Below are 27,621 nucleotides of genomic sequence, written 5' to 3'. Positions count from 1 at the left end.
TGTATGCCAAGCCAGAAATTATTAGGTTCACTGAATGCATTTGTACATTTTTTTTTTAAAGAACAAAGAACATTTATTTTACAACAATGCAAAGTTGGGTGCTTCCCCTTACCCTGGGAATACACTGTACATCCTTTCTTAATGACAGGTTGAACTCCAAATCTCTGGGCTGTGACTGCTACCCTCTGCAAAACAGATCAATGATCATTCTGAAGATGGCAATTCTTCAGTACAGAACTGAAATGTTGACCTACATCACTGGTTCAAGACTCTGATGTGGGACTTTGATCTGAAAAGCTGACTCCAAAGTGGGATCCTTGAAGAAGGGCTCAGTCCTGAAATGTCAACAATTTATTTATCTCCTATAGACGTTGCAAGACCGGCTGTGCACCTCCAGCATTTCGGTGCGTTTTTACTACAATCACAGTGTCTTGCAGATTCTCGTGTTTCATTCTGAACTGTTATTCTGCCAAGTCCCACTGACCTGCACCCATTCCAAATCCCTCTGTATCCCTCCTGTTCATGCATCTGTCCAAATTTTCCAAGCCATAATTCTTCACCTGTCCTGTTTGTGCTGAGGAAGATGGAACATCAAATTTGAATGTCGTTAAATGGACTATAAAGGAATAAACAACCCAGGATCCACATGTGGTGATGGAATAATGAACTAGCAATTGGCATAACACTTCAGAAAATAATGTGCTCCCTAACTTACCACATCCAGTACATTGAATCTCACCTCTTGCATGATGCTTTGAGGTTTGTCAGTTGGTAATGGTAGATTAACCATTACAGCACAGCAATTCCTCCTTGATATTGGTACCATGCAGAAGCTGTTGATATCCAGCATGCCAAAGTATTCCACCAAATCCTTTTGGAATATGCTCAAACTTACCAAAAAAAAGCACAAACAATGATTTTTGATTCCATGGTTGGAGGAATTTTAAACTGAAAAACTAAAATGTGAGGGAGAATGCAAATCTTGCTGAGAGGTGGTTTCTCCAAATAGATGGCAATAATCCTTTACTTTCGGGGAATTGATTTCTCAGGGTTGTGTGAACAAATTTCTAGCTCTATCTCATGACTCCACTAATAAAAGGATGGCTGATTTCCTCCCTAAAAATGTCGGGCAAGCTGTGGGATTTTAATGGCAATCTGGTAGCTTCATGCGCATCATTAAGGAGATTAACTTTCAAAATTTCAATTAATGAATGAATTAACAATTAAGTTTTGTAAAATTCCTTTCTGGTCTATTCAATCCAATTATGACCTCATCCCTAAAACTGTGCCTCCTTTCAACAGAGTTCCACCTTTGGAACTCTCCTCGATGCTCAATTTTGCCCTCAGCTGCTAAAATAATTGATTGCAGAAATACTTTCACCATTCTAAAGGAACAAAATAGGTTTTGATTAATGTCTTGGACAGCATGTTCTGGATTGAGCTCAATATGTTTATAGTTATGTAAAATGGTGACCAATTTTCATTTTATTTACTCTTCCATTAGAAGTTGTTTTGCTGATTGTCACATGCGATTGCATCCTTGGGTCCTCCTTGTTCTCAGTTTCACGTTGCAGGTTTCTAATATGGGAAGAGTCTGTTCAGGACTCTGTTCCCCTGCCCCCACAGCTCTGCCTCAGCTGTCATGTGATGCCAAAACTCTCTTTAAAAAGGGCACGAGCAGTCCAGGCATAGACAGAAACGGAGAGAGGAGTAACCTTATCAAAACGCCCGGGCTCTACTTTACCGAATCACTTCTGAAGAGGAGCGGAAGTCATTGAAAAAGGATTCGAGCAAAAGGAACCAGAGCAACAGAGAGGGGGGAAAAAGTCACAGCAATTCCACAGGTTTTGAGTGGCCTGCTTTATTTTTAGAGATGGATTTCCAGCCAAGTATAATTCGAGAATCCAGCACAATGGAGACACTGGAGAAGCAACTAATCTGCCCAATTTGTCTTGAAATGTTTGAAAAGCCAGTCGTGATCCTACCCTGCCAGCACAATCTGTGCAGAAAATGTGCCAATGATATATTTCAGGTCAGTGTTTGGAATCAAATTTAACTCATTATTCACCCAAATTTTGTATTTTAATTATAGCTCCTTAACAGAGATGAAAACCTTTGGAAATATAATTTTCTTTTCAAGTGTTCATCTGAGAGTTCTAAATACTTGCTCTTTTACCATGTCAACTATTAGTCATGAGTCTAACGTATGTTAAATATTCCTTGATTTATCTTTTATGGCCTATCATAACCATATAACCGTTTACAGCACGGAAACAGGCCAAGTCCGTACCGGTTCACTTGAACAACTCCACTAGCTCCTCCGCAAACTCCTGAGGAAGTAGAGGCTTGCTTTCTTCATGACTGAAAGTGTTATAGAAATGCAGTTTGTTGTTGCTGGCACCCCCACATATTCCAGCTATCCTCCACCTCACCCTTTGTCCATTCACCACCTCTTAGTCCCAAAGGCCGAGAAACTAGTGGGAGAACTTCAGTCAAAGCCGTTGATGGCACCTCCACATACTCCAGCTATCTTCCACCTCACCCTTTGTCCATTCACCACCTCTTAGTCCCAAAGGCTGAGAAACTAGTTGGAGAACTTCAGTCAAAGCCGTTGATGGCACCTCCACATATTCCAGCTATCTTCCACCTCACCCTTTGTCCATTCACCACCTCTTAGTCCCAAAGGCCGAGAAACTAGTTGGAGAACTTCAGTCAAAGCCGTTGATGGCACCTCCACATATTCCAGCTATCTTCCACCTCACCCTTTGTCCATTCACCACTTCTTAGTCCCAAAGGCCGAGAAACTAGTTGGAGAACTTCAGTCAAAGCCGTTGATGGCACATCCACATATTCCAGCTATCTTCCACCTCACCCTTTGTCCATTCACCACCTCTTAGTCCCAAAGGCCGAGAAACTAGTTGGAGAACTTCAGTCAAAGCCATTGATGGCACCTCCACATATTCCAGCTATCTTCCACCTCACCCTTTGTCCATTCACCACCTCTTAGTCCCAAAGGCCGAGAAACTAGTTGGAGAACTTCAGTCAAAGCTGTTGATGGCACCTCCACATATTCCAGCTATCTTCCACCTCACCCTTTGTCCATTCGCCACCTCTTAGTCCCAAAGGCCGAGAAACTAGTTGGAGAACTTCAGTCAAAGCCGTTAATGGCACCTCCACATATTCCAGCTATCTTCCACCTCACCCTTTGTCCATTCACCACTTCTTAGTCCCAAAGGCCGAGAAACTAGTTGGAGAACTTCAGTCAAAGCCGTGCTTGAGTTCAATGAGTTCAACATCAGCCTGAACTGAATGCGTGACCCTCTGGCCTCAGGGCAACCTGAGCTGAAATATAAAGCAAAAAAGGAGAGAAAGAATGAGAGATGATGAGAAATAAGGACAGGAATAGGGAAGGGAAAGAAAGACCTATCACAGCTGCAGGATGTTCTGAAAGGAGAAATGCTGGAAGGACTCAACCAGCAATTGCCATTTGTAGAAAGACTTTGTGTCAGGAACCTTTCATCAGAACAGAGAATGAGAGAAGTTAGTCTAAGAAGTGATGGAAGAGAGGTGGGGGAGGGGAGAGGGTGGGACATTGCCCTCCCTCTGCCTTCTTTGTGCTGAGACCAACTTGCTTTTTCTTTTTCTCAGTTCTGATGAAAAGTCTTTGATGAGAATGATTAACTGGTTTCTCTTTCAGGCCTGATTGCCTGAGTTCTTCCAGGATATCGCTTTCCTTCCTGGCAATAAAAGTATACTTTTAAAGTGTAGCCACTGTTGCAGAATGAAATCTCTTCGAAGAATTTGGAATTCTTAAATATAATATTTTAACCGAATTATCTCTGTCGAAGGCCTTATACGTTTTGAAAAACATATTTTAAGTATTTATAAGGGCAATTTGGTTTAGTACTGAAACCCTTTTTGATGTTGTATTTTTAATGTGGATACTTTACTGATATTTATATTTTGCTATGCTTTGCTTTAGGCTGCTAATCCATACTGGCAGGGTCGAAGTACCATGATCTCTGGAGGAAGGTTCAGGTGTCCGTCCTGTCGACATGAAGTTATTCTGGACCGCCATGGAGTATATGGGCTCCAGCGGAACCTTCTGGTGGAGAACATTATTGACATCTACAAGGAGGAAGGCATCAGGTTAGCACTGGTAACTACTATTGCATGTACAATAAGAGCAGGAATCTGCTGGATGATTCAGCAGAGAAAACAGGGGTCACATTTGATGGGGAATGAGAAAAGCCAAATATTTGCCATGATGCATCTCATACAATTAGTGTGATATTCCTTCCAGGTAGTTCTGGGATAATGCATAATGGGATAAAAAGGGGGAATTTACCGACTTAAACTCAAGCAAGTTATGGGGGCAGGTACTATATAGATCATAGAATACTGTTAAAATTCAGACTACCTTATTCTTCTATCATTTTCGTATTTTATTTTGGAATGAGATGTTAAATCAATTTCTCCATCACCTTCTCAAAGGGGCACCGGGCAATTTGTGCTGATGGTGAATCTTTGACTACTTTATGGTACAGTAAAGGAAATATTTTGTGCAATATCACATTTTCTGTTTTATTACGTGGCAATAAACTTGAATCTTGAAAGGGCTGTTTTTTTACAAAAAACAAAACCTCAGGACACTATTTTAAAACATGACAAGACTGTTGAGGAAAGCATGCATCTTCTTATGGGAGAATCTCGAACTATGGATCACTTTTTAAAAATAAATATTTCTCACTGAGATAAGACAAAAGATTTTCCCTGAAAGAGTCCTGTCTCTTTGGAACATTCTTTATCCAATGGAAGTGAAAGAAGATTCTTTTGAATATTTTTTAAAGCAAATGTATATAGTTCCTTGATAAGCAAGGAGAATGAAAGGTTGGTGAAGTAATTTGGGGATGTGGAGTTCAGGTTGCATTCAGTCCTGATCTAATTGAATGGTGGACAGGTTTACAGGGATCAAGTGCCCTGCTCTGGTTCATACCTCTAGGTTCATATGAAGCACAAGCAAATTCTCTCAGTTATCCTCGTGAACCTTTATCCCTTGATCGACACCACTAAATAAGAGAATATCTGGTATCTGTAAGTTTGTGGAAATTGTGCAAATTGGCTGCCTGATTTCAGACATAACTATTAGTGACTACTCCTTAAATTAACTCGTCTCAAAATCTGCATTCCCATTGGCTGTAAAGTATTCCAAAGTTGTTAAAGAAACTATATAAATGCAAGTCTCTCATTTTACCTCTATTTAAAGACCATGTTACTGGGCTGCTGTCAGAAACAGGAAACCTGAATGATGTCTTCTGCCCGAAGCAAAACTACGAAGGCCAAGTTTAGTACCTCTACAGTTACTCAGGCAGAGATGAGCAAATTCACAAGCACCCTGAAACATCTGGTGTAATGCTTCATGATGCTGTACATTAAGCCACGTGGTGCATAGTTTAGATAAAAATGTCACAAAACAACCTCTTCAGGAGTGCCTTTCACTCACTAGGAACACTACGTTATATTCACTTCTATTGCATCTCTGCCCACAAGGTCATCTGGCCAGGGTTTCAAATGTAAATGCCAACAAAACTTTATTTAGCCCAGCTATTTCCAGACAAACTAAGATTGTCAGCTGGAGCTTACTAAGTCTAACAAAACTTGCTGAGCTGTTGGCTTTAAGAAATAATGACCATATTTATTATTGCTATATATTGCTATACACGGTTAGTGCAATGGTGTAGCAGCACCAGTGACTGGGGTTCACATCCGGTGCTGTACGGAGTTTGTACGTTCTCCCTGTGTCTGCATGGGTTTCCTCCAGTTACTTCCTTCCACCCTACAAAATGTACCGGAGGTTGTAGGTCCATTGGGCGGCACAGGCTCATGGGCCAGAAGGGCCTGTTACCATCCTGTATGACTAAATTTAAATTTTTTAATTACACCATTTATTCACAGTCATATTTTGTGCACATACACGGTGGGTTTATACATATTGATGTAAAATAAAGATTTGAATGCAATGTAAATAAAAGAAATTAAACATTATGATCTTTGCTTTTAATGCCCTATTGTAGAAAATAAACATTCTTGGAATAGATGAGAGTCAGCATAAGTGGGTCTTTTTCATTTTGGAAAGGTGTTTTGAATCATGTACCATGGGAATAAGTGTTAACACGTCAGGCTTTTACAATTTATATTAAGCATTTGGACGAAGGCTCTAAATTTTCTGATCACGCAGTGACAGACAAGGAAGTATATTAAGCAGAAGACATGAGAGATGAAGTGAGTGATCTGGAAGGGAATTATAATGTATGAGCAGGCCAAATTGTCATTTTAGCACCAAAAAGCCACATTATCCAGAATTGTAGAGCTCTGAGAAGTAGACAGATGTTCTATCTTAAATATTTTTATTTTTAACAATGACCTCAGGTTCTAGATTCTAGTGAATGATTTGAAAATAGTCTATTTACAGATGTAGGAAATAGTTAGGAGACTTGACAGAATTTTGTTATTACTGCCTGGGGAGTTGAATACAAAAGTCAGCAAGGTTCATTTCAGTTCTTCAGAGTGCTGATGAGTCTAAATCTAGCATACAGAGCAGAGTAGCGGTCTCCAATTTCATGAAAAATGTAAATGTAGTGGAAGTACTACAGAAAAGGTTTATTCAACTGACAAATGAACCAAGTGGAAATATCTTTAGAGGCAAATTTGGATGCGCTAGTCACTGGAGTTAGAAGATTACATGGTGATTTATTTAAAGCATACAAGATCCTGAGAGTCATCCCAGGGTGGAGAGAATCTGGAACATGAGGTCACTGTGAGGTGGGGGGGAAATAAAGGGTCACCCTTTTAAGATGGAGATGGGGCAAAATATTTTCTCAAAGAGTTGTGTGTAATTTTCAAGGGGCAATGGAAGCAGAACCAGAATATTTTCAAGACAGAAGTAAAAAAAATTCTGATAAGAGGTTGAAAGGTCACCAAGAATAGGCAGGATTGAGGAGATGAAGTTGAAATCCTCTCCATTGTGATCTTATTGAATGGCAGATCGACTTGAACAACTCGTTCTTAATTCATGTGTTCATATGTATGTGCACTTATTTAATTGTGTTCATATTTAAGGGTCCAATTTGCATTCTGAAACACCAATAGAATCTCAGCTTTGGAACTCCCAATCAACTAATATCTTGGGATCACCTTCATGTAGACCTTTTGCTTTTCTCGATCACTTGTTCCTTATTTAGAGCTTTGTCTCACCTTTCTAAAACTTTCTCCCTAACCCCCTCCCTCTCACAACTTCTGAGCACACCTCTGACAACGTGCACACCCCCTTTCCCAACACTCTCATGGTACAACTTGGCCTGTTTCCATTTGATGTGCTTGTTTATTACAGCTACGCTACATTTTTGGCTGCTGCTGCGCCCGGTGATAACATGATGTCTACGATGATGTCAGTGACCTATTTTGCTGCAATTCACAGGGAAGAAGGAACCATACCCTCTGGAGATCAAAGGCAAATACCTGGGGATGATGGAAATCTAAAAAGAGTAATACAGTTTTAGGTGCAATTCCTTATCCAATGTCCTCAAATCTATTGTAGGTTTCTGCCTTGCTCTGTTTCTCCTAGGACATGTCAAGGGCAAGCCAGATAATGATCTTAGGGAGAAAAGAATAAAAACAATATTTAGAGAATGAGGTGAAAGAGACACAGTCGTAGATTCATGTGGGGCATAAACAGGGACAAACCAGATGGACCGAATTTAATGTTTCCTGCAACAATTCTTTAAAAAGTGACATGTTATATATTTCTGATACCCAGCAGACCTTTGAAAAAAGGCAACCAGCCCATGTGTGAAGAACACGAGGATGAGAAGATCAACATTTACTGCATCACGTGCCAAGTTCCCACTTGCTCAATGTGCAAGGTGTTTGGGGCTCACAAAGATTGCGAAGTAGCTCCTCTGCAGAATGTATTTCAACAACAGAAGGTAAATCTGTTGACTGTGAAAATTTTTTAAAATCAGCAAACCCAGCAATGCACAACCATAAAGTACAGACAGTAAAATCCCCGGTATCTGGCACCCATGGGGTTTAGGAGATGCCAGATACTTGAGGTTGCGTGTTGTGTGGATTGGTGAACTGACCACTGGGGGACCAGAAAAGTTCAACTTTCACATTTTTCACTTATTTATTTTCCGCAATTTTTTTTACCGGTTGCTTGAATTCTGGATAACAGTAATTTTACGGCACAAGCATCGAAGATTGTTCCTAGAGGTGTAGAATTCAAAAGCAAAGAAATTGTAGACCACATCGAAGCATTTTATGTTTATTTCTGGTGTCTGTGTTATACAAATGCAAGGAATTGAAGGAGATACAGTATGTAAATGAAATTGAGAAGTTAGAGCAGAATGTAAATATCTGTTTATCTAAATGATCTACCTCCGTGGTCTAATCAACAGATGTAAAGCAGCATAGAAGTGCCTGGGCAACAAGGAGTTAAAATAACATTATGCATGAGCTGTCTTGACGTTTACGCTAATTTTAGTGCAGAAGTGTCGCAGTGCGACAGCTGGCCTGGGAACAGAAAGAAACAGGAGGAAATTCTTTGAAGCTAGAATGCTCCACTTTTCAGTTTTCCTGCCCGATTACTCTGAAATCAAAACCACATTAAGCTTTTTTTTTAAAATGTGCTTGTGTCTTTTAGAATTGTTTCAATCATTATGGCTGGACATAGGCCTCCAGCTGCAACCATCTTGACCTATTTAGTTCCATGGAAGGAAAATGGCAGCCTAATGTCTCTTGTACATTTAGCAGTAGTCATGTTACATAGATCAAAGGTGCAGGAACAAGTTCCCACATAACCTTAACTGCATGCTTCAAGAAGAGAATGGTGCAAATTGTTTGACCAAGACTTGTTGATCCAAACCAAGGCTTTTATTAGCAAAAGACAGGAGCTCTTCACAGGTGGCCGACCAGTCCGGAATGATCCGACCTGGCTAGGGACACAAGCCTTTAAGGCCCAGACAATAGGCGTGGCTTAGCTCTCAGCCAATCGCTGTAAGCACAGTCTAGATACAGTAACTATATACACTATATACATTGGTGATAGATCTGTACTATCACAAGTGCCTGAAGTTGTTTGTCTTCCCAGTCGGGCTGGATACTTTTTTGCAATCGGAAACCCACCTCATTTTTCTCCAAGGATAGTGAGAACAATTGTACCACCCCCAGCACCCACCCCCCCACCAAAGTGACTGAGCTCAAAAACTCAACAAAAACCTCTCCAAAATAATTAATGAGAGTGATATCAATGAAACTATGAAACAGAACCCCATAAAGGTATATGAGTAACATTTTGATCTAAAAGGAAGCTACTAAGGAGTTATCTCTAAAGCGGGAAGAGAATCAGAGAGTTTTGTAGGAGAAACCACTACTTTGCTCATTGACAATGAAGGCATGACCACCAATAGCAGAGTGGTCCAACGAATGGATGATGAGGCAGCCAGATTATAGCAGGATGAATATTTCAGAGGGCTAACTAGGGAGGGACGCACCCATGAAAGAGTTTGAACTTTTAAAATTGAGGTGCAACAGAGTCAAACTAGCACTTGTACAAGTTGGTCAGAGTGATGAAAGATGGGACAAAAGCAGAAGGAAGTGCAATGGAAATGCCAAGGAGAGAGGTAACAAAAGGCTTGCAGATGAATTACAGCATGTGAAACACACAAGTCTGCAGATGTTGTGATTGTAGTAAAAACACACAAATGCTGGAGGAACTCAGCAGATATCACAGTGTCGAGAGGAGGTAAGGATACTTATATTACTGATGTTTTAGGCAGGAGCCCTTCTTCGAGGGATAAACAAAAATCAGGCAGGCATCTGAACAAGCACAGAAGAATGGCAGGGGGTGGAGTCCAGACAAATAGCCAAAATGTGTTGATTGGATATGATAAGAGGAAAGGTGAGAATTACAGCAGTAGGTATACTGAGACAGGGATGTGATAGAAGTGGAAACTGATGATGCTAAAACAGTCACCTTTATAAATTCTCGGTATTATTGGGGTGGGGAGGAGTGAAATATGCTGTTTCCAAATGAACATGTAGTCTTGGGCAGTTGCCAGTGGGAGGTATGCTTCTGATGGTATTGTAGTAGACGCCAAAGATTGTGATTTAATTCTTCCTCGCGCTAAACCTTCTCTCAAAAATGGCATCTACATTTAATTGCGCATCTCAAATTCCCTATGCTTTGATCACATCTGTAGTTTACCAGGGGATTAGGTGATAAATAACAATCCCTGAGAAAGTAATCTGAGGGGTTTCTCATGGGTTTCAGTGTACAATGGCAGCAGGGCCTTTCCTCAAATAGCCTTTACAGGAACTGTGCCAAACATCAGGGCTTTCTACACGAGGTAGGAAAGGCCCATAAAATGTGCCACTCTATAAAATTTGGTCACGTGAATCAAGTTTGTGGCCATCAAGACCAAGTTTGAGTCAGACGAGAGGGAACATCCTACTGAGGTGATGATCTTTCCCTTCCTCATGGATTCTGGTATCCTGCCATTTTGTTTCACAGCGCTGTATGCTTCCAGTCAATCCAGTACCTAATCAAGTAAAGTACAAAAGTAAAGTATAACTGGCAACCCATCTCTTCCAGGGGCTTTATTCATCTCAAATGAATGCATGTTTTTCCCTTAAACAATGAACTTATGACACTTTTGTGAGGGTCCCTCAGTATCCAGAGGCAGCCAGATTGACACTGGGGTCCTTAATAAGAGCAACATGGCTGTCTTTACTTGGCCTTGTCCATTGCATCATATGGTCCTTGAATAGTATTCCACTTACAATAAACTGTGCTATTTGAGATTATGAAGATTTATTCTCTGAGTACGTACATGACATCACATCTTTATCGTGTAGGCGAGACAGAGCTGCCACATATCGGCAGTGCAAGAACAACTGACTCAAAATGCATGTAAACAAATAAACTGTACAATAATAGAGTGAGGAAAAAAAATCAATAAAATGCAAAAGTCTTTAAATGAGTCCCTGATGGTGTTTGTTGTTGAGGAATCTGGTGGTGGAGCCATTAAATGCCATTTGATTATCAGTTAATATATGATAAAACTCATCTAGTTCTTTGTTAACACTAATAACTTGAATATGAAATTTTAAGAATTGTTATAATGTATTTTTCTCAATGCTCCAAAACAACAGAGATAGATTCTATCCTGTGCTACACTATATAACTGTGGTGCGCTGTTGGACAGAATCAGACACACACAAGGTAAAAACTGTACAACAGGCTTTAATCCACAAAGACTTCCACAGAGCCAGGCTGGCTGTGGCTGCAGCAACTCTGAGTGAGGCCTCGGGAGGCCGGCGCAGCCTTAAATCCCGGAGGGTGATTGACACCCCACCGGGTGGGGCTTGATCCATTCAGGCCGACTGATTGACAGCCGGCCAGGTGTTATCCTGTCCCCTTACACTCCTGCAGGTACAGAGGTTGCCCCCTGCAGTAGGCCAGTGGTTACCACCACAATAACTAGTCATAATAAATTGATATTCATTGCAGGGCATGATTGATCAAGCTGTTCAATTTAAACCTACCCTTAAAATCACTTTCATCAATTACAGAAAATATCACAGAATAGTCCCAAGGCCTATAGTTTCCATAAGGTCAGATTCAAAGTTCAGATTTATTGTCGGAGTACATACATGACATCACATTATAATCCAGGTCTGGCAGAATTTCTACTTTTTGCTAACTAAATACTGCACTCAAGAAGAAAGATATGTATGCTTAAAAGATAAATGTAAACAAATTAAAAATGGAAACCAACTGTGCATTAAAGAAAATAAATAAATATTCAGTCATAAATAATCTGCAAAGTCCTTAAATGAGTCTCTGGTCGAGTGTTGTTTAGGATGAGGGGCAGCAATTGTTCCTGAACCTGGCAGTAGGAGTCCCCTCGTGGCACTTCTTTCCTGATGGCAGTTTCTCATGATCTTTTAAACTGTCAGATTTTCCAAGGTAATATGTTGTTGATTCCGCAGATGGAGCTGACTGATGGAATTGCCATGCTGGTAGCTGGCAATGACAGGGTCAATGTCATCACAGATCAATTGGAGGAGACATGCAAAAGAGTCGAGGTACGGAAAAGCCAATAAAAGATTTTGAACAGTGTGTCCCTCAGACAGATGTTTGCATTGTTCACCAGTTCAATGGCAACAGTTGATCCCACTAACAATATCATTCAGTATTGTTCTTTCCATTTAAAATAATGTCATAGTATCTTATTTAAAAAATGTTCATGGGATGGGGAATGTCATTCAGTAGGGTATCCAAATTGCTTTGCAGAACTCCTTTAGAATGCCAAGTAGATAGGATGGGCTTAAATAAGCATCTTAGCTTTGAGAGCCTAAATTCTATTATTTCCTTTCTAAAAATAAATCTTTCCTCCTGCCAACAGACCTTTTAAAAAGGCTCCTTTAAAACCATCCCTTTAATTTCAGTCACCAACTTAATATCTTCATAGATGATGCCCTTTTACTTCTTAAAAGGGGCATATAAGAGTACACCATTTGTAACAAGGTAATGGTGCCCCATTTCACAAGCTTTTACCCACAGAAGAAGGCTCCCATTACACGTTCATAGTGAATTAAATCTCTGCATTCCTTAATGGGATGAACCCTCCTGCTGAAGTTGCTACATTCGTGGAAAGTTTCCTTTCCATTTCTAGTGAAAATCCTGACTGTATCATCCCTCAGTATCAATTGAGCAAGGAACCACTGCCTCACAGCCTGCAGTTAATCCTGATCTCTGATGCTTTGAGCATGGAGTTTTCTCATTTTCTCTGTGACTGCATGAGTTGACACCAGGTGTGTGGGTTGGTTAGTTAATTGCCCATTATAAATTGCCCTTATTGCATAGGTGAGTTGATGGGAACACGGGGAAATAAAATGATTTTAAATAGATGCTTGATGGTCAGTGCAAACTTAATGGTCCAAGGACCTCTTTACAGGTTTGTGTGCACAATATTCACTGTTATATCATAATTTATATGGAGTGAAAGCCACAGTCATTTTCCAACAACAAAGGGAAGCTAGTGACCTCTGTTAGAGAGAGTTTCCTTTCTACTGAGTAGTTAAGGTTTTTTTAATTGGTTTATTTCCCCAGGCGAACAGTAGACATCAGAAAAACCGGCTCATGGAACAATTTGATGGTTTATATGCCATCCTGGAGGAAAGGAAAAAGGATATGCTACAATCAATTACAAAGGAACAAGAGGAAAGAATAACACGCATCAAGGATCTGATCAGACAATACAGAGAACACCTGGCAGTGTCCTCTAAGCTGGTGGAGAATGCCATCCAATTCATGGAGGAGCCTGGAATTGCTGCCTTCCTTGTTGTAAGAGGCACTTGTGAATTTCTTTCCCTAAATCTGTCTATTTACGCAAGTATTACAAACACAACACACAATGATAGACATCCTGCAGTAATTTGTGCCATATATATTTACATGGATACAATAGATTCTAGTGGTGTGATGAAACACAGGAATCACGGCATCTGTAGACTTTTTGTAAAAACATAGAAATACTGGAGGAACTCAGCAGGTCTCGCAACATCCCTAGGAGATAAAGAAATATTACTGATGTTTCAGGCCTGAGCCCTTTCTCAAGGTGGGCTTGGCAATCGGGCTCAGGCCCAAAACATCAGTAATACAGTAAATCTTTATCTCCTATGGACATTGCTGAGTTCCCCTAGCGGTGTCATATTTTAAAGCAATGCCACAGTTGAAATGCTTCACAGGGCTGGCCTCCAGAGTACCTCTTCCATCCACTGCAGCCATATCAAATCTTTGGTATTGCAGGCCACACAAAGCTACTACAACTCTTAGCTTTTGAACTGACACAAAACATGACATTACACTTGATGACAGGCTTGCTGATCTCATAATCAACTGCCTCCTTAATGCTGGAGAAAAAGAGTCAATTCCAATTCATAATTCAGGGAAATTAAACTAGTATTTCCCAGTTCAAAATTGGGATGAATGCTTGGGCAGGTATCAACTTGTACTGCACTGAGTTTACCAACAAATGGTCTCTTGGAACCTATTTTTCTTAACATTTTTGATAGACTTCGTGTGATTTTACTGGTCTGAAGAACGTTTGACATCTCGGCATTGGTTGTCCACACACGAGCGACCCAAACTCCAAATCTCCATTTATTTATGTGAGTTTAGACAGCATACTTCGATATGTCCTATTAATTCGCCTATTGTTCACAGAATGCCTGCAGTTCATTTTAGACTTCAGGCGTTCTGGGAAATTTACCAGGGGTCTTGGAGGTAAAATGTTGGAATGGGAATGGCACCCTCATTCTCATTTTGAGCTTTTTACACGGCTTCCATTCCAGGAAAATGAGAATAATTTCCTGGAATGCAGCAGCTGTGTTTTTGTTAAAATGAGAAGGCTATCTTCTCACACTTTCTGATACTGTCAACTACCTCTCCCTTGGACTTCAGATTAATGGCATTTCATAGCCTTTTTCAGGCAACAGGAGAACTAGAATGAACACTAACTAGTGCATTCCCCTGTGTGGACTGACAAATTCTTTATTCACACTGCATGAAAGAACTGCTGGAATATTCAAAATTCTAATCAAGTTTTCTTTATTTATCACACAGAATGCAAAGAAACTTTTAGAAGAGTAAGTGTTCGTGAGTTTTGTCAATTTTTAAATTATTTAATTTAAATTATCCTATTATTTGAAAATAAGTCAAGGTTTTCTATTTAATCAATTATTTGACTTGGAGCTTTATTATCTCTCCCACTTCAGTAAACATTGTATTTATTATCTCTCCCACTTCAGTAAACAATACCTGTTTGGTATTGTTAAAGTTACCTTGCTCTTAGTTTAAAGGTGCTACCTGGCTTGTCTGAACTACTTTTTTTCCACTGTCTGTCTATCATTTGATTCACTTTGTCTAAATACAAGTTAATCATTGAATTTAAATCAAATTTCAGAATCATTGATGCCTCCAGAACCTCCCATATTCCAAAACATGAAGATGGGTTTGAGAACATGGACCAGTTCGCAGTGAATCTGGAACTGGTAGAAGAAACACTGAGAAATATAACATTTGTAACAGGTACGCTGACTTCAGATGTTGTCATCTGACAAGAATATTGTCATCTGAAAGTTGCATCGTAGAAAAGTGAGAAGAGTGGGAAACCACCACAATGGTCTTCCCATCCTCCAACTCCAGCAGCATCAAGATACAATATAATACGTAATTTAACTCAAGTGATACCAGCTGCAAGAATAGTTTCAGTAGAAAGAAGCAAAAAAAGAAGGCCATTCAACAATCCAGCCTATTTCACTGCTCATTTGCTTCAGTACTGATCCATATCTTCATTTTGTTGGTTCCACAACTCTGTAGTCAATTTGGCATTAGGTATCTAGAAAATGAGCAGAACCTAATGACAAAGACTGTGCAGCAGTTTTTAGTTTAGTTTACAGTACACGTCACTACATCACAATCAATGACTAGGAATTCACTCTTATTTCTCTTAACATTGCTCAGGGGCACTAGAACCATTTCAGGTGTCCTGCCTCTTTCAGTATTCTGGAATTAATCCATCAGACCTTGAGGGGTTATCCACCCATCTCAGTTTTTTTTAAAAGAGCTGTTCAATTTATCCCTTCTCTTATCATTCCAACTGATATTTGTGAAGAACCTGTTTGTCATCCAACTAGTTTTATTTTCAACCAAACATTAATTGAAAAGTGCTTGGAGCTATTTGGTAATTTTTCAATTTCAGAATTGCGCAGAATCTACCAGAAAGCATTCAGCTCAATAGAATTAATCTTAAAGCAATAATATTGCAAAACAAATAGCAAAAAGACAGGGTCTGTAAATAGTCTGCATTGAAAGATGAGTTAGAGATTTGAATGTTCTTCCTCCAGATGAAGATGAAATTGAAGAAGTTGTGGAGACTGAGGATGAAGAAGATGATCAAGCCAATGGTGAGCAAAACAGGTCACTCATTATGTAGCACTCAGATCCTTTTCACTAAGTTTACCTTTGCATGTTTACCAGTAAACCTCAAAGAACCCAAAGGATTAATTAAATCCATGGCATTAAATTACATTATTCTCATTATGACTTAACAAGCAAGAAGTTGTGCATTCAACAGTTTCTCATGGTGGACTTTCTCTGGAAAGTGGTATTCATCCAAAACGGTGCCACCATCTCACACTACCCCATACAATCTCCGCTTATTCCCTCCCACTTCACTGGCCCATCAATCATAGTCTAATTTCCTCCCTATCACTGCAACCCATTTAGCCCACAACATTTTAAGGTCACAGTTTGGTTTAGCCGAACTAAATGTACAACCCAAGTAATTTATTCCATTAGCTTCATGCCTGGAAACACCATATATGATTCCTTTAAACAACTGACAGATGATTTTGTCAAACTCTTGTATAAATGTAGGAAAGCTCACCACTCTTACTGAGGTGTGATAAGCACCAACATCATATTATTGCAATATTGTGTTGGTTAATAATGCCAAGTCAGTCATTGCATTCTAAATTTATGATATGGAAAATTTGCAGCCATTGATTGAATGCTGTTATTAGCTATGAGGGTACTTCATCACCAACAATGGAGGCCCTCGGGCTTTGAGGCTCCTTATTTTTCATTGGAAATTGGCAATCAGGTGGTATCCATTTCCAGAGAATGTACAAGATATTGTTGGATAGTGATGAGTCCCTGAAACCTTGAAAAACTGGGATGGGGAGTGGGGGGGGGGGGAGGTTGCCATCTTCAGGAAGGCATCCATCCAGAGTTGCAACTACAACCCAGGGAAGGCCAAGATATTCAGGGGAGGGAATGTTGGAAAAGTCTCAGAAAAGTTAGAATTTCTTTTTGTTTGCTTCCACAGATCAACAATGATATTGCCTTTGCAGTGACAAACCTTGGCATTTTTTTTTGAAGACTTCGGGTATCTCTAAGGTGGAAGATTTTGTGTGAATATTAGGGATGTGCTGACTCCAAAGCACACAAACCAAGGAGGAAGACAAGTTTGATCAATAAACTCCTTTTTGTTCATAAAACATTAACAAAAAAAATACAAAAAATGTTTTTATTTGGGGCAAAATGGATGATTTTGTACATTTTATATTATTTTTGTATATGATACAAAGATTCATTGTCATTTTTAAAACAATGTGAGATTTAACTGGTTACATCACATTAGTTTGCCACACCATTCGCTTTTTTTTAAGCATGATCACTGCTATATAAAAATAGATGGCAGTTGCTGCAGGATAAGGTGCTTAAACTAAAACGCCTCCCTTAGTATTATTCAGGTGAAGCATAATTACACAATAGGTGTAAAGAAGAAAAGAGAGAAAAAAATATTGAATTATTGGAAAGCAATTCTCAACTTAAAATGTTTGAATATTGGTGGTAAAATATAAATGGGAAATTATACAAATTTACACAACTGATCAGTCACCATCTGAAAGGTTGAGGTTTCTGGGGTGGGTAAGCAATTCCTGCAAACTCAGTTTTGAAGTCATTTTGTAGGACCTGTTGTACTTGTTCCCTCATTTTCATGCCTGTATGTTTGAATTCATGGAATGTAAATAAACTAATTTATATGACATTCTTCTGTTTACCTGAAATTCTTGCAGATTTCTTAAAAAACAAGGTCTTTTCCAATAATACTGACTTGTGTTTAGGTAGATATCCAGAGGCAATGCCATAGCCTGAGTAACCATTGAGTTAGTAACCTGTCTGCAGCAATAGTTCCCACTTTCCCAAAAACCAGGACAGAATTTGCTGTCAAACACTTGCTGTGCTTAAGCATGTAAACTTTCACTAAGAAGGGGAACGGCATTGGTCATGAATTTCCACATGGCTTGGCCATTTTCATTATTCCACTGTCACCTTCTCCTTAACCTCTCCACGATTTAGAAAATTGTGATTATTTATGCATTGATGAAACCTACCACTGGAAGTAATACTTGAATGTACATTTTTTTTAAATGAAGTAATGTCCCTACAATGCCACCTAACATCTCTATCCTCAATTGGAATTCTGCCAGTTCATTTCTTCACACACTTGCTTGTTTATAGAGGGTTTAATTGTTTTATTATCTTTGCATTGTCTTATTAATTTCCTCTTAATCAATTCTCTTTTCCACTCTCTATCTTTTTGTACCTGAATAGACATCATTTCACTCAATAGCTTCCATCTATTCCAAGATCCCAAAACCTGTTCAGATCCATTTCCACTCCTGAGTCATTGGAATTTCAAACTCCTAATGAATGATGGAGCAATATTTTTAAGATGAAAGTTGTGGGAAAATGTTTGATTGAAAGGCCATGTACCTTGGTCCAGCAAGACCTTGGACCAGTTTTATCCAACACTCACTGTCAGGACCATACATGGTGACAATTAAAAATATTACTGCAAGAAACAGCAGCCATAACATTTTCTAGTTCTGCAAGATTTAAATTTGATTATAATGCACAATTATAAGTGAGTACAAATTACCATATTACAGTATATAGATACTGGCATCAGTAGGTGGGTGAGGGGGCCCAGACTGCATTGGGTGATGCCATCAGAGGGGTGTGACGCCAAAATGACTGTCCATAAAATTTTGTGCAGTGTTTCAGCAGAAATTTATTTTTTAATACAAAATATCCCTGTAGTTTTGCATAATCCCAATTTACATGTATCAATATATCTACAAGGCTAAAACTCTATGCTGATTTACTTTTTGAACCTTCTAATGCACTCCAGTCAGAGCCCCCCTCCACTCCACCCCACCCCACTCAATACCGCCACCCCAAGCACATAAGGAACACACACCTATTTCTTCTACACTCAATCCATGGTTGGTGGGTGGGGGGGTGGAGTGACATCAACCCTAATTGGCACCACTGTATATAGCCCTGCTCCAGCTCCCTCAACAGCCCTTAAGGCTAGCGCTGGATGAGGTCCTCACCCGGGAAGAGACATATAAGGCAATTGAACAACTGAAAAGTGGCAAAGCAGCAGGTATGGATGGAATCCCCCCCAGAGGTCTGAAAGGCTGGCGGCAAAACTCTGCATGCCAAATTGCATGAGTTTTTCAAGCTCTGCTGGGACAAAGGAAAGCTGCCTCAGGACCTTCGTGATGCCATCATCATCACCCTGTACGAAAACAAAGGCGAGAAATCAGACAAGCAAGCAAAATCTTCGCTAGGATTCTCCTAAATAGAATAATACCTAGTGTTGCCGAAAATGTTCTCCCAGAATCACAGTGCGGCTTTCGCGCAAACAGAGTAACTACTGACATGGTCTTTGCCCTCAGACAGCTCCAAGAAAAGTGCAGAGAACAAAACAAAGGACTCTACATCACCTTTGTTGACCTCACCAAAGCCTTCGACACTGTGAGTAGGAAAGGGCTTTGGCAAATACTAGAGCGCCTCGGATGCACCCAAAGTTCCTCAACATGGTTATCCAACTGCACGAAAACCAACAAGGTCGGGTCAGATACAGCACTGAGCTCTCCGAACCCTTCTCCATTAACAATGGCGTGAAGCAAGGCTGCGTTCTCGCACCAACCTTCTTTTCCATCTTCTTCAGCATGATGCTGAAACAAGCCAAGAAAGACCTCAACAATGAAGACGCTGTTTACATCCGGTACCGCACAGATGGTAGTCTCTTCAATCTGAGGCGCCTGCAAGCTCACACCAAGACACAAGAGTACGTGTCCGTGAACTACTCTTTGCAGACGATGCCGCTTTAGTTGCCCATTCAGAGCCAGCTCTTCAGCGCTTGACGACCTGTTTTGCGGAAACTGCCAAAATGTTTGGCCTGGAAGTCAGCCTGAAGAAAACTGAGGTCCTCCATCAGCCAGCTCCCCATCATGACTACCAGCCCCCCCACATCTCCATCGGGCACACAAAACTCAAAACGGTCAACCAGTTTACCCATCTCGGCTGCACCATTTCATCGGATGCAAGGATCGACAACGAGATAGACAACAGACTCTCCAAGGCAAATAGCGCCTTTGGAAGAAGACACAAAAGAGTCTGGAAAAAAAACCAACTGAAAAACCTCACAAAGATTAGCGTATACAGAGCTGTTGTCATACCCACACTCCTGTTCGGCTCCAAATCATGGGTCCTCTACCGGCACCACCTACGGCTCCTAGAACGCTTCCACCTGCGTTGTCTCCACTCCATCCTCAACATTAATTGGAGCGACTTCATCTCCAACATCGAAATACTCGAGATGGCAGAGGCCGACAACATCGAATCCACGCTGCTGAAGATCCAACTGCGCTGGGCAGGTCATGTCTCCAGAATGGAGGACCATCGCCTTCCCAAGATCGTGTTATATGGCGAGCTCTCCACTGGCCACCGAGACAGAGGTGCACCAAAGAAGAGGTACAAGGACTGCCTAAAGAAAGCTCTTGGTGCCTGCCCCATTGACCATCGCCAGTGGGCTGATATCGCCTCAAACCGTGCATCTTGGCGCCTCACAGTTCGGTGGGCAGCAGCCTCCTTTGAAGAAGACCGCAGAGCCCACCTCACTGACAAAAGACAAAGGAGGAAAAACCCAACACCCAACCCCAACCAAACAATTTTCCCTTACAATCGTGTCTGCCTGTCCCGCATCGGACTTGTCAGCCACAAATGAGCCTGCAGCTGACGTGGACATTACCCCTCCATAAATCTTCGTGTGCAAAGCCAAGCCAAAGAAAGAATATAGACAAAAATACATATTGAGCAATACACCAGCCCTTGCAGAAATCCATGACTTAATATGGGGTGAAACACAAAAGCCTGCAGACACTAATTGAATAAAGATGCTGGAAAAACTTACCCAGTCTCACAGCATTCATTGGAGGTAAAAATATATTACTGATATTTCAGGCCTTAGCCCTTCAAGACCACCTGAGTTCTCCAGCATTTCTGTGTTTTTTTACCATGAGTTAGCAAGATTAGAAAGCAGAGCTAGGTCCTGTGTATAGGATAGAGATCGCTTAATTCAAAGGTTAGACAGCCAGTAATATAAACCACCATGAGCCACTCAGCTTTCTTTATTCCATTAATTAACAATGTACCAATGGCTCTTTTGCCCACATGCCTGCTGCTTAAAACATGCCAGTGCTAAAGGCCCAATGCATCAGGAACTATACTTTGTGGGAAGTGACAATGCAAAACATACAAAGTAAGACAAGAAAGTCAGACTAGGATGCTGTAGGCGAGTGAGATTTGAAGATGGAAAATGGAGTGTGAGGGATTGTAAGACAGTCTGGGAAAAATCCTGGCAATAGCTCATCAGTGGTGCTGGGAGCAGAAGTTGGGGTTCAGATTACTGAGCAAGAGCGAAGGCTAGTTCAAGGAGGGGCCAAGTTAGACTGAAAAGAATTGCAATTGGAGAGGTCGTTGAATTATTCATCAGCCAACAGCTGCTAAATTTGGGATTGAAAAAGCTGGAAGAACAATGGAATGAGGAGACAAGAGAGGTTTATCAGTTTGAGGGCAGGCTGTTAAAGAATAGCAAGGGAGTAAACAGATTAAGGAGAACCTACCCAATTCTTGTTTCCAATGGTTGTTCTTTCTCAAATAGCTCCTTTTAATTCATGTTACTGCAAGTCTGTCACCTTCTACATTCCAGACCTCATGCCAAAGTGCTCACACACCCCTGTTCTATCCATTGGCAACCTGCACCTCAGATCCAAACCTCCAACATGATCAGGAAGCCCTCAGCACCGAAGACCCTTCTCAAGCTCTTCTTGCCCTTGAATGCATCTGGTTCCAATGACCCAGTCTCCAGCAATGGGCATCCACAACTTCTCCAATCCAAACCTCCTGCCCCCCTCAGTTTAACATTGCCCCACAATTGTCCACAGTCAGGGTCCCCCAGCTCCAGAATTCAATGCATAATCCTCTTTTTCCCATAACATCATTCCCCCTTAAAACCCAAACCTCCAGGGGTGCATGGTGAAGCAAAGTTACTAATTTTCACTTGAATGGCATGCGTACGCAAATGCTGCAAATGCGTGTTGAACAGGCAATAACGAGTAATATCTGTGACTAAATTCAAACGTTGTTTGACCGTAATCATTTGAAGGTATTTGGAACATTAAAAAGCAATGCAGAAGTTTGTTTTGCGATAGGTAATTAAATTAATACTGAGCACATAAATTTTTGGTTTTAATAATCTACTCTGCTCCGCCTTCCCCCCCCCCCCCCCCCACCCTTTGCAAAAAGTAATCAGGAGAAAATGATTTAAACATTTCAAAGCAAGTTTTTGACAGAGTGCACTAGTGACCTGGAGAGCCGGGCTCAGTCCTTCCACACGGTCCCAAAACTTGTTATCGAGAGCCCAGATCTCCTGGTTCTTCCAGCGTCCCGAGCAACTTCAGTACTTTTCAAGGCACCTTTCCCAATTCTGAATGCTTTCAAAAGTGGAATTGCTGATTTGTCTCCCAATTTCGCGAGGATTTCCCCCCTCCTGAAGGACCTCGAGTTGGTAAACCGATGGATGAATTGAGCGAGACCTCGCTGCTTCCGAAAGCATTGTCGACCCAACGACCCTGCCCTCTGGTCGGGTGTGTGTCCTGTCCTCTCCCTCTCGGTCGTTCAACAAGAAATAACTGGGCATCTTTCCCATCTCTTGGAATCCACCTCTCAATTCAATTGGTGGTTGAAAAATGGCTTGAAATGCCACTAGTATCGAATGTTTAGCAATTCATGGAAAAATTGGGATAAGCGAGAAAAAAAACTGGTTGGATCAGGGTGAGGAAGGTTACCCAATAACTTGCCTCATTCATTAAACAATGCAGAATAGGTCAGTTCAGGAGGACAGAATGATGGGACTGATATGGGGATCTAAAAGGGAGCCCTGGGATAGGATCAAGGGAAGAGTTACAAGGCTATACAGAGCAGATAAGTTGAGTTGGAGCCTCTTTGGCAGAAAGCCCTAATGCCAAAGCCTGAGTGGTCGATCCCACCTCTCTGGGGTTGGATAGTGGGAAAGAAAGTGGAAATCAATGATATGTTTGAAGATGGAGGTTCTGGTGAAGAGTCCAAGTTGAGAACAAAAGATGCAAAGGTAATAATTTCTGCATAATGATAATCAAGAAGTCTGCAGATATTGGAAGACTGGAGCATCACACAAAGTGCAGGAGGAACTCATCTGGTCAGACAGTATCTGCAGAACGAAATAAGCCCCAAGGCCTGAAACTGCAACCATCCAATGTTTTCTATGGATGCTGCCTGACCTGCTGAGTTTCTCCAGTACTTTGGGTGGATTTCTAGATTATTACTTGAGCCCACCTCATTGACAAAAGTCAAAGGAGGAAAAACCCAACACCCAACCCCAACCAACCAATTTTCCCTTGCAACCACTGCAACCATGTCTGCCTGTCCCGCATCGGACGTCAGCCACAAACGAGCCTGCAGATGACGTGGACATTACCTCTCCATAAATCTTCGTCTGCGAAGCCAAGCCAAAGACTTGAGTTTAAGATTTTATTATCATGGAACAAAACAAATGTCATATTACATAAAATTTCATTTAGTCTGCGGTAAGGCAGAAATTGCCCAGTGTCCCTTACAGTCAGAGGAAGAAAGGCAAGAGTCCCTTCAGTCACTGAGTGTTTGTGGGTTTGCCTCCAGTACTCCTGCAGCCACAGAGCCTAGCTCAGCAACCCTAGCTCCAGATTCAAACCACCAACATGATCAGGAAGCCTTCAACACCTGAAACTCTTTGGGAACCCCTCCCCCCCCTCAGCACCCTCTTGCATCCAAGTTCTGATCCTGGTACCCCTTCAGTCAATCTCAAGCAGTTGGCATAAACTGGGGTAAAAAGATGAAAGAATGGCTCATTGATACTGGGAGAAATGGGTACTTGATATCAGGGCAAGTACAATTGAATCATGGTGGGATGAGTTTCCCAGCAAACGGAGCCACCAACCCTATAGGTATGACATTAAATTAAATAATAAAAGTACCAGAGAGAAAGGATTGTAGCTCTGAAATGAAAGTAGTTGAATCTGTTTGAACTATGGAATAACTAATGGAAGAAAAAGGTGGGAACTGTCGCCAAACAGTAGTAGTATTATAGGGCTTGGAATGCATCAGGAAATCAGGAGTTTAGACATTAGGAACTTGCATATAGAACGGACTAACAAAAATAGTGTGTTAGACAATCATCTGGAGACTTTTTTACATCCAGTACCTTGCATTGAAAAAGGGGTATTTATAATCTGGCAGTTAGTGGATAGTCAGTTAAAAATAATTGGAATATGGTAGAATTTTATATAATGGTTGAAAGTGAGTTGGTTCAATCCAAAACCAAAGTCTTTAAAGTTAAAGACTTTGCTTGGCCATGCGAAGGAGCTGGACAGACGTGTCTTGGATGAGCTCTCCATGAGGAGATTTAAAAAAGCAGTTTAAAAGTTTTAAATTAATAATTTTTTTTCACTGTGGATGAACAAAATGAACACTAAGAAACCAAGACAGCAAAAAAAAACAAAATTGGAAGAGACACTGACTCAGCCAGGAACATCGAGTGAAAGGCAACAGCACAAGAGTGGTCTTGGGACAGACAGACCCCAGGAATACTGAGGGGTTGGTGTATGACCTGAATATAATCCTGGAGAAGATGGAGGCTTTGGGCAATCGTTTTACGGGTATTGAAACCGTGATGAGAGATATGTCAGAGAAAATGTCTGAATTTAAAGAGTCAATTGATGATTTGATGAAACAAATGGGCCAAGTGGAAGGCGACTTGACTAAAACACAAAAAAAGCTGAAAGCTTTGGAAGAAGACGCAAAGAAGTGGGTCTTGGATAAACAAGGTACGCTGGATAATATCGACCACGTGGAGAATTTCAGCAGATGCTATTATGTTTGGATTATTGATTTGAAGGAAGAGACTGAAGGGAGAGCCTCGGAGAGTGTTTTTCAAACTTGGATTCCACAAGTGTTGGGGGGAAAAAATAAATTCAACAGAAAACTACAAATAGAAATGGCTCATCGGATCCAGATGATCTGACTAGCAGCAACAACGGCCTGTTCTGGTAAGACTTTTGAGTTACCAGGAATGAGAAGCTGTTTTGGGAGTAACGTTTGATTACTCCAACAACACAACGGCCCGCTTGAGATCAATGGTGGAAAGGCGTTATTCTTTCAAGACTTTATCCCAACTTTGATGATACAAAGGAAGGAGTTTAACAACATAAAAAGACAACTGCAGTCAAAGAACATAAAATACTCAATGATATATCCTGTTATTCTGAGGGTCGAAGCAACAGATGCTAATCGATATTATGTCAAAACTAAGGAAGACGTGGAAGAATTTTTAAGAAGATTATGACAAGATTAAAGATATGAAACTAAAAGATTAAAAATGTTTACAATGGGACCAAATAAAAAGTGTATTTTTCTTCAACTGTGTTGTATTTATTGTTAGATATTATGGAAATTTGCTCAGAGAGCTCAAGAAAGAGTGAGAACTTGTTTAAAAATATATAGTAGCAGGTGGAGACTCCGGTCTAAGGGGGATAATGACACAGGGAGAGGAACAGTTTTGCAAGTCGGTGCTAAAAGAAGGGATTCTCCTTTCTCAGAAGATTCCATGGGCTTTTTCTTAAGGCTTCAGGGATTTCTTGTTTGCGTCACCATTAGAGTAGGGCACTATATATGTTTTTAAAGGGGAAAGATGGCTATTATTTGAATATTCAAAATGGATTTTATTGCTGAACAATATTTGTTTAACAATTGGTATGGATAGAACATTAAAGTTCATTAATCTGAATGTTAATGGGCTAAGTGACCCAGAGTAAAAGAAAAGGATTTTGGCAAATTTTTAAAAAAAACTAAAAGCAGATGGAGTTTTCCTGCAGGAAACACACCTTTACTAAATTGGAGCATGCTAAATTAAAAAGAGGATGGGTGGGGCAAGTAATATCATCTTCTTTTCATTAAAAGGTAAGAAGAGTTGCAATTTTAATTAATAAAAATGTACTATAATAATAGAAGATGTATCGATTGACCAAGCTGGAAGGTTTGTAAAGGCACATTGTAAAATTTATGCAGAATCCTGGATGTTTATGAATATTTGCTCTCCAAATTATGACAATGAAGCCTTTATGTAGGATATCTTTTTAAAAGCAGCAGAAGGTAGACAAAATATATTGGTTGGGGGAGGGGGGATTTTAATATCTGTTTAAATCCAATATTGGATAAATCAGTGAGAATGGTAATGAGGGAAAGAACAGCACTATCAATTATGAAAGATTTAAATCTGATTGATATCTGGAGGCAGCTCAACCCCACAGAGAGAGACTACTCATTCTACTCAAGGGTAGAAACTATGGATATATTGGAAAAACAAGAAAATGTGTACAGATGGTATCTTAATGCCACATTGTTGAAAAGGACAATGAGTTTATTCAGAGACAGAAAGAACTACTTCCCGCCAATAACAGCTTTTTGATATGGGATACACTTAAAGCTTGTCTGAGAGGACAAATTATTTCTTCTATAAAAAAATCTTGAGAGAACATAATGTAGAACTGGGTGGTTTGGAGAAAAAGAGAACAGAACTGGAGAAAGAATATCAGAGGATGAGTTTACAAGAAAAATATAGACTCTGAGAATAAAAAAAATCTGAGATATAGCACATTACAAACATATAAAATGGAAAAAATTATTTTAAAAACTAAGCAAAAATATTATGAATTAGGTGAAGGAGTACATAAGATCTTGTCCTGCCAAATGAAGTCAGAGGAGTTGTCAAGGATTATAAATGCAATTAAAAACAGAAGCTGATATTGTAATGTACAACCAAAAAGAGATTATTGATATTTTTAGACAATAGTATTCAAACTATATAAATCAGAATTATTAGGGGATGATAATGAGATGGATGATGTCCTAGCAAATGTGGAGCTTCCAAAATTAGAGGAGAGAGGACAAACTGAGTTAGATGCCCCTTTCATAAGAGAAGAAAATGAGAAGGCTCTGAACACTCTGCATGCTAATAAGTCTCCACAGGAGGATAGGTTCCTGCCTGAGTTCTATGGACAATTTAAGAATTTGTTGATATCTCTTATAATGGAAGTGCTAGACTAGGCAGTGGAGACTCTCCTGGATTATTTTTCAACAGCTATTATTAGTATTACCAAAAAGAAAAAACAGGGACCCATTTTAAAAACCACATCATATAGACCTATTGGCGAACGCATTGGCTAATAGACTGGGACAATATTTACCTAAATTGATACATACAGATTAAGTGCGATTTGTTAAAAGAAACACTCCTCAAATAATTTGGGTAGGTTATTCAATATAATGCATATGGCTAAATCAAAATTGAATTCCAGTATTACAGTCTCCCTCAATGCAGGAAAGGCATTTGACTGCTTAGAAATTTGGGATAGGTAAAATATTTATAAATTGGATTTAAAAACTCTTTATCATAAACCACAAGCCAAAATTATAACTAATAGTCAAATGTTGGGAGTTTTCCCTCTGAGTAGACAAAGATTTTCCCTGTCCCCAGTTCTTTTCTTTCGTGTGATTGAACC

At 40.2% G+C, this 27,621-nt stretch overlaps 1 protein-coding gene across 1 annotated transcript; it reads left to right on the top strand.

Annotated features, from left to right (window-relative positions):
• The first annotated feature begins 1,675 nt into the window (after positions 1 to 1,675).
• Positions 1,676 to 17,681, top strand: LOC138741394 (E3 ubiquitin-protein ligase TRIM63-like). The gene is made up of 9 exons (XM_069895416.1): positions 1,676 to 2,032; positions 3,983 to 4,149; positions 7,817 to 7,985; positions 12,052 to 12,147; positions 13,175 to 13,408; positions 14,690 to 14,712; positions 15,030 to 15,154; positions 15,973 to 16,032; positions 16,956 to 17,681. Exons 1-9 carry the CDS (start codon positions 1,874 to 1,876, stop codon positions 16,964 to 16,966), a joined length of 1,044 nt encoding a protein of 347 aa, XP_069751517.1. The 5' UTR covers positions 1,676 to 1,873; the 3' UTR covers positions 16,967 to 17,681.
• The last annotated feature ends 9,940 nt before the right edge of the window (positions 17,682 to 27,621 follow it).

Source organism: Narcine bancroftii, chromosome 8, assembly GCF_036971445.1.
Source record: "Narcine bancroftii isolate sNarBan1 chromosome 8, sNarBan1.hap1, whole genome shotgun sequence".
Lineage (NCBI taxonomy): Eukaryota > Metazoa > Chordata > Chondrichthyes > Torpediniformes > Narcinidae > Narcine > Narcine bancroftii.
The sequence above is the reverse complement of the archived record's forward strand: the minus strand, read 5'-3'. Positions and strand labels throughout refer to the sequence as shown.

Coding starts and splice junctions, on each gene's coding strand:
- LOC138741394 (XM_069895416.1), top strand. CDS start 1,874: ATGGATTTCCAGCCAAGTATAATTCGAGAATCCAGCACAATGGAGACA. Junction 7,986..12,051: donor ATGTATTTCAACAACAGAAG/GTAAATCTGTTG, acceptor TTGATTCCGCAG/ATGGAGCTGACTGATGGAAT. Junction 14,713..15,029: donor GCAAAGAAACTTTTAGAAGA/GTAAGTGTTCGT, acceptor ATCAAATTTCAG/AATCATTGATGCCTCCAGAA.